This window comes from Phocoena sinus, chromosome 11 (genome assembly GCF_008692025.1).
Source record: "Phocoena sinus isolate mPhoSin1 chromosome 11, mPhoSin1.pri, whole genome shotgun sequence".
NCBI lineage: Eukaryota > Metazoa > Chordata > Mammalia > Artiodactyla > Phocoenidae > Phocoena > Phocoena sinus.
The window spans coordinates 36044048-36058822 of record NC_045773.1 but is presented as its reverse complement, the minus strand read 5'-3'; the positions used below and the strand labels follow the sequence as shown (position 1 = coordinate 36058822).

Here is a 14775-nt window from a genome sequence, read left to right as displayed (position 1 = left end):
AGGTTAGTGAATTCTGTGTCCTCTCTAAGTAACCTTTGCCTAGCTCAAGATCTTCAGGATACCTCTTTTGTTCTCTTCTAGAAGCTTTATAGTTTAGCTTTTACATTAGGTCTATGATTAATTACCCTGAATAAATTTTTGTATATAGTGAGGTGGAGCCAAGGAGCTCTGTTTTTGCATTTTCGATTTGGATATCCAATTGTACCAGTGCCATTTGTTGAAAGAAATTCCTTTCCCATTAAATTTATCATTTTTGTTGAAAATTCTTTAACTATATAAGTTTGTCTCTATTTCTAGACCCTCTATTCTGTCCCATCACTCTATTTGACTATTCTTTCATCAATACCCCACTTTTGATTACTATAGTTTATGGTAAAACTTGAAGTCAGATAGAGTAAGCCCTCCAACTTTACTCTTCTTTTTCAGGATTGTTTTGACTATTTTAGGTCCTTTGTATTTTCATATAAATTTTAGAATATAGAGACAATTCCAGAAATGAAATATACATAGTTTAGCTCTGAGTTACATATTAAAGTAATATCAAAATATAATGTAATTTTTTGCAAAAAATGAATACTAAAGGATATAAATCCATTTGATATCATTCAAATTACTAATTGGGAAAAATTATAAAGAGTCCTAAAATCTAGGCTAATTTCAATTATATCATTGTGAAAAATAAATTCAAGACAAAAAGCATAACATAATCCACATACATCCAAAGGCTCAAATTGGTGTACTTATACGTGTGCTTATATGAACAGTACATTTCACTTGGCCACTAATAATCATTGCAATTTACTGTGCTGAATCTGACACAATAATAAGTTAGACAAACCCTGCTCTTAAGGAGTTTATAATCCAATAAATATAAGTAGAAACTAGGTTAGATACTCTCATATGATTTTGTGATTCATACACTAATTAGAAAACTTGTCATGCTAAATATGGACCTTGGATCAGCAGCATCACCAGCATCTGGGAACTTGTTGGAAATGCAGACACTTAGGCCCCAGATACCCACAGGCATGATGAACCAGAACCTCTATTTTAACAAGATCCTCAGAATTTGCACGCATAATAAAGCTTAAGGGGCCCAAAATTAGAGACCCCCTAAAAGAAATCTTCAAGTTTGACAAGGTAAAATCCACCTCTGTATTAATTCTCTTAAGTGACATCAGGGCTTGTGGGATTTAAGGAAAAGTAGGATCAGAATTTTGTGTTTGGGTAACAATGCCTTGACAAGACTCCAAATTAAACATTTCATTCTGAATGCCTTTTTTTTTTTTTTTGCCGTTTCACAAAAGAGAAGATAAGCAATGAGAGGCAGCAGGTGTTGTTATGACATACTCCTGCCTCCTGCCCAGCACTCTCACCCCAATGTCTGCACAGCTAGCTCTCCTGCTTCCTTCACTTCCTTGGCCACCTGTATGAACAGCATCCCACCTGCTAGCCTTCCTCACTCTCCTACTTTGCTTATTTTGCTTCATTTTTCTCCATAGTACTTCCCTCTATTTGTTCACTTGTTTATTATCTATCTCTCACATTAAGATGTAAACTCAATGAGGAAAGGAATTGTTTTCTTTACATTTGTATCCCAGTGCTAGAACAGCGGCAGCACACAGTGGACCCGTAATAAATACATGCAGACTGTATAAACAGATTCCATATCCTATTAGATGCAACAGTTAATTTATATACACTCTGTACATAAAGGTTGGCAAACTAGGGCCTGTAGGCCAAATGTGACCCATGGCCTGTTTTGGTATGGCCCACAAGCTAAAAATAGTATTTACATCTTTAAAAGTGTTCTTTTAAAAAATTAAAACAAAACAAAAAGAATATGCAAAAGAGATCCTATGACCCGTAGCCTAAAATATTATCATCTGGCCCTTTATAGAAAAAGTTTGCATACCTCTGCTATATCTGAATGTCTGCAAAATAAAAACCTTCTAGGATATGAGATATGGTCAGCTGCTACAGTTAGCAAATTTAAAAAACTTGACTCACTATATTTAGTCTTTGTAAGTACAGAGCAGTTCTCTGAACACTTATCCAGAACCATCCGTGGACCAAAGAGATTAGGACAGCACTCCAGTTTGATACAGGTTTGCCGGCAGAATTCAGTCACCCGATCTGCTGTTTTCACTATCTCGACAGTAGCTCGGTAACTCTTTCCTTTGTATCTGCCATTGGAAGACATCAGATACCAAGTTTATTGGGATGGTGATTACAGAGAAAAATCAAGTATATTAACAGACCTGCAAAATATTTTTGCTTCTTAGAATATTCTATGTCCTTTACAGTTTGAGGACTCTGAAAACAATGAGGAATTTATATTGTACTTAAATTTATAATCTAGCAAGCTATGACAACTAAAAGCTGACTTTTTAAATTAGCAAAGTAAGGGCCCCGCTTTCTGTTCCTAAGTTTAAGGTTTTCAAATAACTTCTACACTAACCACTAAAAAAACAGTGACTTTCATTAAGTCTTCCTTGACCCTAGAGTAGTGGTTCCACGAGTATGGTCCACGGACCAATATAACCTGCCAACTGTTACCCATCCATGACAAGATGAGGTCAGAAAACAAGACCAAATGTTTTATAAACTTTCACAGTAACTTGCAAAAGTAATTTTATGGCTCTTAAATCTAGTAACAAAAAAGCTGTTCCTGCATTGTATGTCTTTTGAATTCCATATTTTTGTAACTCATTTTTACCATATTTTATAAAAGTATAATAGGATAGCAACTTAAATAAGAAAACAAACCTGGTCCTTTACCACAAATAGTTGAAGAAGCACTGCCCAAGGGAACGTAAGTACCCTAATATTATCCATGGAAGAATCAATTCTGTGACCTGTTAACCATGATTAAGAATAAAGGGCAGGGGGGGCTTCCCTGGTGGCACAGTGGTTAAGAATCTGCCTGCCAATGCAGGGGACACAGGTTCAAGCCCTGGTCCGGGAAGATCCCATATGCCTCGGAGCTACTAAGCCTGTGCGCCACAACTACTGAGCCTGCACTCTGGAGCCCACAAGCCACAACTACTGAGCCCACAAGCCACAACTACTGAAGCCTGTGCGCCTAGAGCCTGTGCTCTGCAACAAGAGAAGCCACCACGATGCAAAGCCCACGCACCGCAACAAAGAGTAGCCCCTGCTAGCCACAACTAGAGAAAGCCCGCATGCAGCAACGAAGACCCCTAATGCAGCCAAAAAAAAAAGAATAAAGGGCAGGGAAGCCTACTCACTTGGCCTTGAGGACTTCTCCACATCCATGCCACACAGAGTCTTTGTCCAGCTGCAGCTCCCGAAGGACACGACTGGGTTTATAGGCTGCATTGATCAGTAAAGTGAGGACCTGTGCTCCATTTTTAAAGCAGAAATATGGGTTGGGGAGGAGAAAAGCAGATGATTAGAACCTTGCTATTCCCTAGAATGTCACCTAGGTGATTAATTCTAGTCATATTAATTGACAAACATTAACAAAATAATAATACTGAAGATATGACAGTTGACCAATGTTGCAAATAAGACAGTAATGAGACCCTCTTAAATATTCTAAACATTATGGTCAGGAAGAAATAGGCACCACAAATTTAAAATTACTCTAGCATTTGCTTCCAAATCCCTTCCTAGTCATGGTACACACAGAAGCTCCGGCCTCCCCAGACACAGCCTCACCACCCTAAGGGCTGATAGGTTTGGAACCCTCACATCTCTTACCCACAGTGCAGCACCCTGCCTAGGAAGCTCAAGTCCAGCAGATGTGTATGTAGTTCTATCACGGTCCCAGGTTAATACCACACAGCCTCTCAGGCTTAGACTACTCTCATGTTCACTCCTGCATGGTCCTCACGTGGTCTCTGACAGAAGACCTTTCTACACTGACAGAGGTGAACCTGCCACGTGAAGAACTGCTTAGGTGAATGTTTCCTATGGAGCAAAAATAATTATGTGCCTAGTTCACTGTCCAATACATGAGAAAAGTGAGTCACTTTTGATAAAACCTAGAGTTGTCACACCTACAGCACGCTGATCCTTGTCTGAATGAGTCTACCAGACTGCTGTGAAATTTCTTAAATTCTTTTACTCTAGGCAGGAACCTTACCTCTCTGAGGACCAGGACACAATTCCCGGGTCCCACACACTGAGGCAGCTCAGCGATCCTTCCTTTGTTAAGATATGGCCCTGAGAAGCAACGGTGGTTGAAGTATATCTTTGGACAGCAATATTTTCCATTAATCATAACTGAGAAATGAAGAGAAACAAATATTCAGAACAGAATAGTTTTCTACCCTATGTTTCCAAAGCTGAATTACTGAAGAAAAAACCCAGCATATCCACCATTACATACAGTCAGGACTTAACTTATTTTGGAGTTTAACATACTGTCTGAGTGTGAAATACCTTATACTTACAACAAGTCTATTACAGAGCTATCACTCTGCTGAGATCAACAACATCCTTACTGCAGATTAACTCCTGGTTAATGCAACATTGTTCCAGAGCCCCACGCATCTATCACTACAGGAAGTGGAGGATTTACTTCAAGAACTCATGATGATTCCTGAAGATCAATGACTCAACAATCGATTCTAGAATATTTCTAGACAGTGATGGTGAATATTATCCAGAACTACAGTTTGTCCCCTTAAAACTACCAAACTAGTATGCTGGTAGCGTTTGGTGATGTGGGAGCCCACCCATCACTGTGATTCCTCAGAGGGATAAAAGCATTCTGTGGCCACATCTCTAAATTCTTTAGGTATTACGGGGTATAACTAGGCCTAGAGACCCTTCTCTTCAACTATTTTTCTGTATGAATACTGTACTCCAATATAAGGTTTTTTTAATTCCCTCATATGAGTAGTTGGCAATTCAGCTACTAAATGTAAAAAAATTCAAGGACACTAAAACATTTTCCATTTTCATATAAAGCAAAGAAAGCTCTTCTGATGGACACTGCCCTGTTAATCAAAAGGAAACGAGCGTGTACACTGCCCAGTGTTGATAGCACCCTGAAGTACATAGTGTTCATTCTCTAATTAAGAACCCAGTCTTACCACAGTGGTCAGCATGTCGGTGCCCACTTCTCCATTTGAACTCTGTCACCCAGATCCCCTCAGGGGATGCTCCCTGCTGCTGGGAATGTTGGGAGTTTACAGCTCTCAGTTGTGGGTCTATCCTGGAATATCTCTCAGTCCAGAACTGTCCCTCAGTAGGAGAGAGCTACCTTGCCCAAGGTCCCACCCTTTGTGAGGTGGAGAGGGAGAAGCAGCTCACTTCCAATAACTGACCAAGGAGGGAGTACAAGGGTGTGGCCACCACACCTCTAGGGACACACCACTGAGGGACACTCAGTGGCTATACCAGCTCCAAGGCTCCCTGTGGGACTGGAAGAGACTTCTGTTACAACTGCACTGTGACTCAACTTCTCCCTCTGCCCAGTCCTGCATCCTTTACCCTTCCCAGGAGTGTTTCAAAAAGCACTCCCCAATGAAACTCCTGCATGCAAATATCAGAGTCTCAGGCTCTGTTTCCAAGGTAACTTGACATATGACAAAACCCAAAGCAAACACATTTTGGCTGTGGTCACATGAGATATTAATGTCTTAATTCTTTAGTTTTAGTAGGCATTAGAACGGTCAGTAACATGTCAAAAATAAGGACTCACGCAGCCCTGATCCTCTATGTATAAATGATGTTATGAAAAGGCAGTGGGTAGAAGAGACAAAAGTGCAGGTTTTGAACTTGAGAAAAATTTGAGTTCCATTTCTGACCCTTCTACTGTAAGCTGTGTGACCTCTTTGAGCTTTGGTTTCCTTTCTTTTCTAGGCATTTACTAAATACCACCCAAATGCCTAATCTGTGCTAAAACACACAGAGCTAAGATGCTAAGCATTATACAACCAGCAAAGTGGTGTCAAGAGTAGTTCCAAGGAGCCCTGGTCAAAAGGCTTGGGGCTCCAGCAAGGATCCTTGTCTAATTTATCAGGCATTGCCTCTGGAACAATCTGTTTTTCAGTGTTTTTTGTTTTTGTTTTTTTAAATTGTAAAATATATATACAAAGTGTGTATATCATAAAAAGGTTTTAAAGAAGAATAAATATCTATCTCTCAACCACCCAGTTTAAAAAAAGAGCATGATCTGAAAAGCCTAAGTTTCTTTATTTAAACTCAGGGATGATATATTGACCTCCAGAGCCTTTAACACTGACAAGTGATCAGTAAATAATGGCTAAAATATTATAATGTCCATTTATAATGGACAGAAATACCAGCCTAAAGATAATTATTAAACTAAATATATCTTAGACAATTATAACTCTTTAAAATCACAATTAAGAGACCCCTCTATAAAGCTACATCCCATAAATCAAAGGTATTGTTTAATAAGTTATTTTTAGATATAGTCCATTAAAGGAAGCTAAAGGTCATCTTTTCCCTAAGATTGCATGCACTTATACCTGAGTCTGTGGAGCTCAGCTCCTGATTCTTCAGACCCTCATGGACAGTCCTTGAGGATGGTATTCTGCATCAAGAAAACACAACAAAATAATGAGATAATTCCTAAGGTCAGTAAAATGTGAGGATTAGTTTCCTTCAAATCTAAGAAGAAAACAAATGTGGCAGATTGCAAAATTGGTAACAAAAGGTGCTTCCTCAATTGTACTTTTTTTAGAAACAGCAATTGTTTTAAAAACCATGGACATGTTCTAAGGGGACAACAGTCTGTAGACAGTACTGTGATACTGCATGTTCCAATGAACTTGCATTCATGTGAGCAACAAATTATAGAATTCCTTGTTGGATTCTTAAACTGCAAGTAAACTACAGATGGTCCCCAATTTACAGTGGTTCGACTTAACGATATTTCCACTTAACGATGGTGCAAGAGCAATATGCATTCAGCAGAAACCATACTTTGAATTTTGATCTTTTCCCTGGCTAGTGATATGCGGTACAATCCATGTTCCTGGGTAGCAACCCAGTCAGGCAGGAGATCACAGGGTAAACAATCAATACACTTACAACCTTTCTGTTTTCTGCTTTCAATACAGTAGTCAATAAATCACGTGAGTATTCTTTGTGGTAGATGATTTTGCCCAACTGAAGGTTAATGTATAAGTGTCCTGAGCACATTTAAGGTAGGCTAAGCTACGATGTTTGGTAGGTTAGGTGTGTTAAATGCACTTTCAACTTATGATATTTTCAACTTAAGGTGGGTTTATTGGGACATAATCCCATTATAAATCGAGGAAGACCTGTACTTGTTTTTTTAATAGATGAAGAACAGAAGCATTTTTATATAGGGTCTGTTTCCTTCTATCAGTTTCAAAATTAAAGACAAATTACAAAAACAGAATTACACCATATGCAGCAATCACTGAAAAAGGCTAATTTATCTTTTCAGAATACTTCCTCACTAAACCTTTGGAACAGTCTTGATGACTAAGTCAAGGAAAAATCCAAAGCCAGTTTTTTTGTCATTGCTTTCTCAGTCCTCTAGCTGGGTTAGAATGCTGCAGCCTTTCTCTCCACCACAATTGGAGAGAAATTGTTTTATTACTCACATAGCCATGAAAGCAGCTATAAATTATACAGAATTTGCTACAGACTGACTGAACTGTGTTCTCCTAAATTCATAAGTTGAAGCCCTAATTCCACCCCCACCCCATGTGAGTGTGTTTGGACATAGGCCTTTTAGGCAGTAAATAAGGGTGGGGCTCTAACCCAATAGGATCAGTGGCCTCATAAGAAGAACAAGAAAGAAAGAACTCCCTTCCTCCTTGCTCCTGCCATGTGAGGACACAGCGTGAAGATGGCTATCTGCAAGCTAGGAAGAGAGCCTTGACCAGGAACCAAATCAGGCTGGTACCTGATCTTAGACTTCCAGCCTCCAGAACTGTGAGAAATACATTTCTGTTGTTTAAGCCACCAGTCTCTGGTATTTTGTTCTGGCAGCCTGAGCTAAGACAGAATTGAAAACCCAATTTTAAAAAATATACATGCACACAGAATCCCTTGTATTTTAAAGGCACCACTAATTCTTTGCTTTTCAACAGTGTGTATGAAGGAATGCTACAAAGGGCTTTTTTTTAAAAAATATTTATTTGTTTATTTACTTGGCTGCACCGGGTCTTAGTTGCAGCACGTGGGATCTTCGTTGCCACGTGCGGGATCTTTGTTGTGGCATGTGGGATCTAGTTCCCTGACTAGGGATCGAAACCGGGTCCCTTGCATTGGGAGTGCAGAGTCTTAACCACTGGACCACCAGAGAAGTCCCAAAGGGCTTCTTAATGGGAGACAGAAGCACTCCTCTGAGTGTGACTTTTCTTGTAGAGTTGTTTTCTTCCTCAAGTTCTTTTCACTGTGACAAATCATAACCTGATTAAAAATTTTTTGTTTTCCTTAACAAATACCAGCATAGAGACTCTATTTCCTCTCTTATTCAAATGTCTTCAGGGTCTAAAAGCCAAAGAAAATTCAATTTGGGGAACATCTTGAGAATGCATTGTACCCTTTAATATATATAATGCCACTTTAGGAAATGCTCATATTGTAAGGAGAAGTATATAAACTATCAAAAGCTGGATTAAAGGATTATGCTTCCATCTGAGAAAACAATATATGAGGAGATATACTCTCTGAAATAGTTATTTCTTCTTCTAGATATCTAACTTTCAAATGTCAACTATTCAAACATACTATCACTTACTGTTTTTCTGGTTGAACCACTGCAACTTTCCTCTGTTTGTGTACTGTACAAAGAAAAAAAAAATATAAATGTCAAGAAAAATAAAAAGACAAAGGAAAAGTTACATATGCATTAAGCTAACTTTAGCTTACAGCTGGCCTTTGAACAACATGGGTCTGAGTATATGTGGATTTTTTTCAACAGTAAATACTGTAGTACTACACAGTCTGCAGTTAGTTGATTCCTCAGATACAAAACCGCAGAGACAGAGGGCCAACTATGGGACCTGTGCATCTGCAGATGTTGGTATCCATGGCAGGTCCCAGAACCAATCCCCCACATATATGGAGGGACAACCATACGCAGTTCACTGGTCTTTAGTGTATTCACATAGTTGGGCAATTATTACCACAGTCAATTTGAGAATATTTTTATCATCTCAAAAAAAGACTCGGTACCCCTTAGCAATCACCTCTCCACTTAACCACCCCCGAGCCCTAGGTAACTACTAATCTACTTTTCCTCTCTCTAGATTTGCTTGTTATATCATAAATGGAATCATACAACATGTATGATTTGTGACTGGCTTCTTTTACTTAGCATAATGTTCTCAGAGTTCATCCAAGTTGTGGTGTGTGCTAACACCTCATTCCTTTATATTTCTGAATACTATTCCATGGTGTGGAGATCCCACATTTGTTTATCTGTGCATCAGTTGATGGACATTTGGATTGGTTCCACTATGTACATTTGTGTACAAATTTTTATGTGGATATATGTTTTCATTTCTCATGAGTACATAGCTCTATATTTAACACTTCGAGGAACTGCCAGATTGTTTTCCAAAGCAGCTACACCATTTTATTCCCCCCCAGAAAATATTCATAGAAGTTGGCTGTCCCAGGGAGGCTTAAAAATATTATTTTTGGTTTCTGTATAAAGACATAGCAATACTTATAGTACTTGCTAGTTTAAAAAACACAGAACTAGGTTTTTTGTTTTTTTTTTTCTTTTTTTTCGGTACGCGGGCCTCTCATTGCTGTGGCCTCTTCCGTTGCGGAGCACAGGCTCCGGACGCACAGGCTCAGCGGCCATGGCTCACGGGCCCAGCCGCTCCGTGGCATGTGGGATCTTCCTGGACCAGGGCACGAACCCGCATCTCGTGCATCGGCAGGCAGACTCTCAACCACTGCACCACCAGGCAAGCCCTCAGAACTAGGTTTTAAATATAGGTGACCCTTGAACCATGCAGGGGTTGGAGTGCCAACCCCCAAGCAATCGAAGATCCATGTATAACTTTACATTCCACCCTCCATATGTGCAGTACTGCATCCGCAGATTCAACCATCCAGGGGTCATGTAGTACTGTAGTACATATTTATTGAAACAAATCCACATACAAGTAGACCCACACAGTTCAAACCCACACTGTTCAAGGGTCAACTGTACTTTAAAGGAGCAAATTTTATGGTATATAAATACCTCTCAATAAAGCTGTTTTTAAAGTTGAGGGGGTCACTTTAGGATTAGGGGACTTGTGTCTTGCTCAATCTCTCACTCTCTTGCTTGCTGGCTCTGATGGAAGCCAACTCCTGTGCTGTGAGCTCCCCCACAAAGTGGCCCACATGACAAGAAACTGAGGGAAGCCTCCAACTGACAGTCAACAAGGAACTGAGGCCCTCAGTCCAACAGCCCACAAGGAAATGAATTCCTGCCCACAACCATCTGAGTAAACTTGGGAGCAGATCCTCCCCCAGTTGGGACTTGAGATGACAAGAGCCCTGCTGAGACCCTGAATGCAGCCTCACCAGAGACTCGGATCCAGAGGTCCCAGCTAAGTTGCGTCAGATTCCTGACCTACAGAAAATGTGAGATAATAAATGTTTTGTTGCAATGAATGATTTCCTATGCAGAAACGGATAACCAGAATATCATTTTATTTTTCTCTGAAATGTCCAGATTCATCCTACTTGGTAACAGCCACACAGCAAATTATTTAACAATCAATCCTTTAACCCAGAAATAGACAGCTACCTCGTGCTCGGCAAGGAGTGCTGAGGGGATGGCCATTGGTTTCACACCAGCCCAAAGGAAATATATCCATGGATTCCACATTCACAATAAATTCAGGTATGGGTTTCTTAGAACCTGTTTAGATTTAAAAAAATTTTTTAAAAGACTATTAAATAGCTTTCTTCATAAACTACTTTCTAGACAATGTTCTAGGAGACAGTGTTCTACTGTTGCAATAATACAGACACAAAGTCTCTTAAGCAAGTTCCCTTTACACAGAAGTCATACTTTTTCATGTGTGACAAACATTAAGAGAAAAAGCAAACTGTCCCCCAAGCGTAACTGTATAAAGACCAAAACAGGTAGTCAATGTACAGGGTCACCCTTAGTTAGGGAATAGCAAATAAGCACCTAGAACTACCAGTAATATCATTCAGGTGGTTGACAAATATGGTCGTCAATTCCATGAAATAACTGGAAAATAAAAGGCAAACGTTATAGTTCTACTCAATAAAAACATTACTTCTGGTACTCAGAAACAAGCCAGAAGTTAGATTGGTGGGCTCAAGTCAGAAAGTGATGTAAACAAAGTTGCTCAGCAGGGGTTGCATAAACATGTACATCCAATACTGTCCTTGACACCTATGTTAAAGGCCGATTCTACAAACTGGGAACAACAGTAAGGACCGAGTCTGACTACTCAGCAGTGAAAAAAAAGAAACCCAGGCATAGTTAGCTGTAGTGCTGAGTACTCGCATACTACTTTCTGTCCACAAACCTGTCCCATCACTGAATATTACTTTTAGCATAATATATCTTTTCAATTTTACATACTTTTTGGTTCTACTGGTTGGGGGCAACCAAAATATAATCTCTTGAATAAGCTAGTTACTAATGCTCATGCTCATGTATTTTGGTCACATCAAAATATATGCTATTTAACTTGTATTTTCCTGTTCAAGAAAACAGGGGGCCATATAAGTGAAGGCTTTTATTCATATTCATTTCCTAAAATTTGAAGGTCAAGGACAGGAGGATGAATTTTTAGCTCAGAGTCTTACATTACAAATTAGAAGTCTCTGAACAAGACCCCTATTTAGCTAATCAATTAAGTTTAACAAGCCACATTACAGGGGTAAACAGGAAGGCAAAGAAGAGTGGTCAGACGAAGGCTTCTCAGGGGTGTTGATGCTTACCCTCCAACTGGAGCCACAGGTAGGAGCCTCTCACTGCAGTAATGGTGGCAACGCACACTTCTTCAGGGAGAAGAGGGTTCACTGCCTCAAGCTTCATGTTCTCCTTAAATTCGTGCTCAGAAATTGACTAGAAGATAAATTAATCAAATACATACTCAGTATTAACTCACGTGCTCATCTGAGAGAACTTTCCAAGTAACAGTTAATCCTAGAGCAACTCCTCCATTCCACACCCCAGGGTAACTGTCCCTTTCCCTCCCTACAGAAGATAAGATTTATCCTCCAGAGGGTAAAACAACAGATCCCTGGGCAGGAGGACACAGGAACTATTGAGGGCATGCATGCTGTCCAGAACAGAGATTAGCATGTGGAATGCTGAGGCCCAGTCCCTGCTACTACCCTCCATGAGAGCAAATGGAAGAGACTTCTTGTGGCAATATGAAGCACAAGAAGGAACACATAAAGACATGGATTTAGGTTTCCCCAACAAATGGCCAGACAGATTTTACCCAATAGGGAAGTTCAAGGTTGACAAGCCCCACCCACATGCTCAGAGCTTCCAATCAGCTTTTTCTTTTAGTCTCCCATTTCTTAAATATAAGCAAGCAAATTCCACCAAGGAATTACCAGATATCTAAACGTATGAAAACTAGAGACCAAAACAGATAAAACAAGCAACTTGGAGAAAAAAGATTATGTAAGAAGAAAACTCACAAAAGGTGGGGGTAATTAACATCCTCTGAAAGATGAGAAAAACTATTGCATCTTTAAAATAAGAACAGTATGTTATTAAAAATATTCAGAAATAGTTTTTAAAAATTAAAAATGTGATATCAAAAATTAAAAACTCAAAATAAGGGTTGAAAGATAAAGTTTAGGAAATCTTCCAGCAAGCAAAGCAAAAAAAAAAACCCCTAAGAAACAGGAAAAGCGGTGGGGGTGGGGAGGGTGCGGCAAAATTGGAGGCCTGGTCCAGAGGGCCACCAAAATGAGAATTCCAGAAGGAGAAGAGAGAAAAAGAAAAGGAAATCAAAGAAGAGATCCAAGGGAACTTCCCAGCACAGAGAGGCGCAAGTTTCCAGAGAGAATGTGCTCTCCACGCCCCAGCACATGGGTGAAGACAGGCCAAGCCATAGCTTGACACTGAAAGGGAGTGACAAAAGAGATTCTATAACTTTCCAGGGATAGAGAAAAGGGCAGGTCATATATGAAAGATCAAGAATAAGAATGGCTTTCAACTTCTCAATACCAACACTATAAGGTAGAAAACAACTGAGGTTTTCAAAATTCTAAAGTGAAATAACTTGCATTCTAAAATTCCACATTGAGCCAAACGATCAGTCAAGTTAGTAGAGTGAACATATTTTCAAACACCAAAAGTCTACTAACACTTACATCTCTTGCATCCCATTTCAGGAAGCTACTGAGAGACAGGCTCCATCAAAACAAGGGAGTAAACCAAAAAAGAAGAGGCCATGAGATATATAAAACTGGAATCCCAAGTCCTAAGAAGAAGGAGAGGCAATTCCTTGGGTGACACAGCAGAGCAGTTTCCAGAATTAAAACTACATGGCAAGCCAAGACAGTAACCTGTCTAAAAAGAGGTTGCTAAGAGGGGTGTCTCTAAAAAATATATATTAGACATGACAGATTTCCTGATACGCTAATAGTTTTGAGAATCTACTGGAAGGTGTGGGAAGAACTAGTATTATAAGCAAAGAAAACTAGGCTATGAAAAACAAAGCGATTATTAACTTGAGGACAAATAAAAGAAGAAAATAATCGTAAAATACTACACTGCTAATCTGTGAGTAACACCTAAATGCCCATGATAATGTAAATACTCAAATTCAGACTTAACCGAGAATTGTAATATCACTCTAATAGGAAGAGCAGATAGGTAAGACAGAGGAGAAAGGTAAGGTAAAATAGCTAGATTACTCACTTACTGTAATACAGAATTGAGAGACACATCTAAAATTAACTCAAAAGATAGCAGCGAATTATAAGTGAGGAAGTATAAATATGAGAATAACAAACAGTGAGAAGAATAGGAAGTGAATACTTCTGGGAAGGGAAGCCATGGAAAGGGACAGAGCAGGAAACTGTTGTTTTATGTTCTAAGCTTTTTATTGCTGTTTGGCTCTGTAAACCATAAATAAGTTTAATAATTTTCTCTCCTTAATATTTCGACATTTTTTCATATTAATGGACCATCAAAACTAATCATAAACTAAAATTTTAAATTCACATGATTTCAGCTAATAAAAAAAACCAAATTGATAAACTGTTAAGCTAATTAAATTAACAAATTAACTTCCGCAGCAAATGAAATTTTCCTTGGACCATTTTATTACAATCAACAAGAGGCGTTTTGGGGTTGCATGAGAGAACTGGCTTCAGAGTAAACATCATTACAGCAAGGGAAGCACAGCAGTCCCCAGCAGCCCCGAAGCAGTGGCCCTGAGGGGACAGGATTCTCACCGGAGGGAAGCACCTCTGGGGAGCAGCTTCAGCACCACACTGTTTGAGGTAGTCGGCCCAATCAAAGTCCTGGCCTGGGTAGCCTAGGTAGGGACAAAAGAGCAATGATTCACACCTCACATGCCTGCCTGGCTTTGCCACTCTGCCAGGTGTCCACCCACAACTTCTAATTTTGCTAATTTGAGGACTTTGATCATTTTAGAGAGGGGAAATAACACCCTATTAAATCCAAAGTATTAATTTTATAAAATAGAGCAACTCTGGATAAATTTTTAAACTCACACTTCAAATTAGGCATTTATTTGAACAATATTTTATATGATTAGTTGCTGACAGTTTACCAAAAGAATTTAAGACAGTTATGACTGAATTTGATTTGTG

General features: G+C 39.3%; 1 protein-coding gene across 2 annotated transcripts in view; it reads right to left on the bottom strand.

Moving 5' to 3' along the window:
- Nucleotides 1–14775, bottom strand: part of SFMBT1 (Scm like with four mbt domains 1) — a 133851-nt gene that overhangs the window by 6968 nt on the left and 112108 nt on the right. For both annotated transcript variants that reach the window (XM_032650307.1, XM_032650306.1), the window contains 8 exons: nt 14395–14477; nt 11911–12037; nt 10736–10849; nt 8723–8765; nt 6471–6535; nt 4112–4251; nt 3252–3361; nt 2011–2186 (listed from right to left, as the gene is read on the bottom strand). In XM_032650307.1, coding sequence (XP_032506198.1) covers nt 2011–2186; nt 3252–3361; nt 4112–4251; nt 6471–6535; nt 8723–8765; nt 10736–10849; nt 11911–12037; nt 14395–14477 — 858 coding nt within the window. The remainder of the gene's footprint in view (nt 1–2010; nt 2187–3251; nt 3362–4111; nt 4252–6470; nt 6536–8722; nt 8766–10735; nt 10850–11910; nt 12038–14394; nt 14478–14775) is intronic.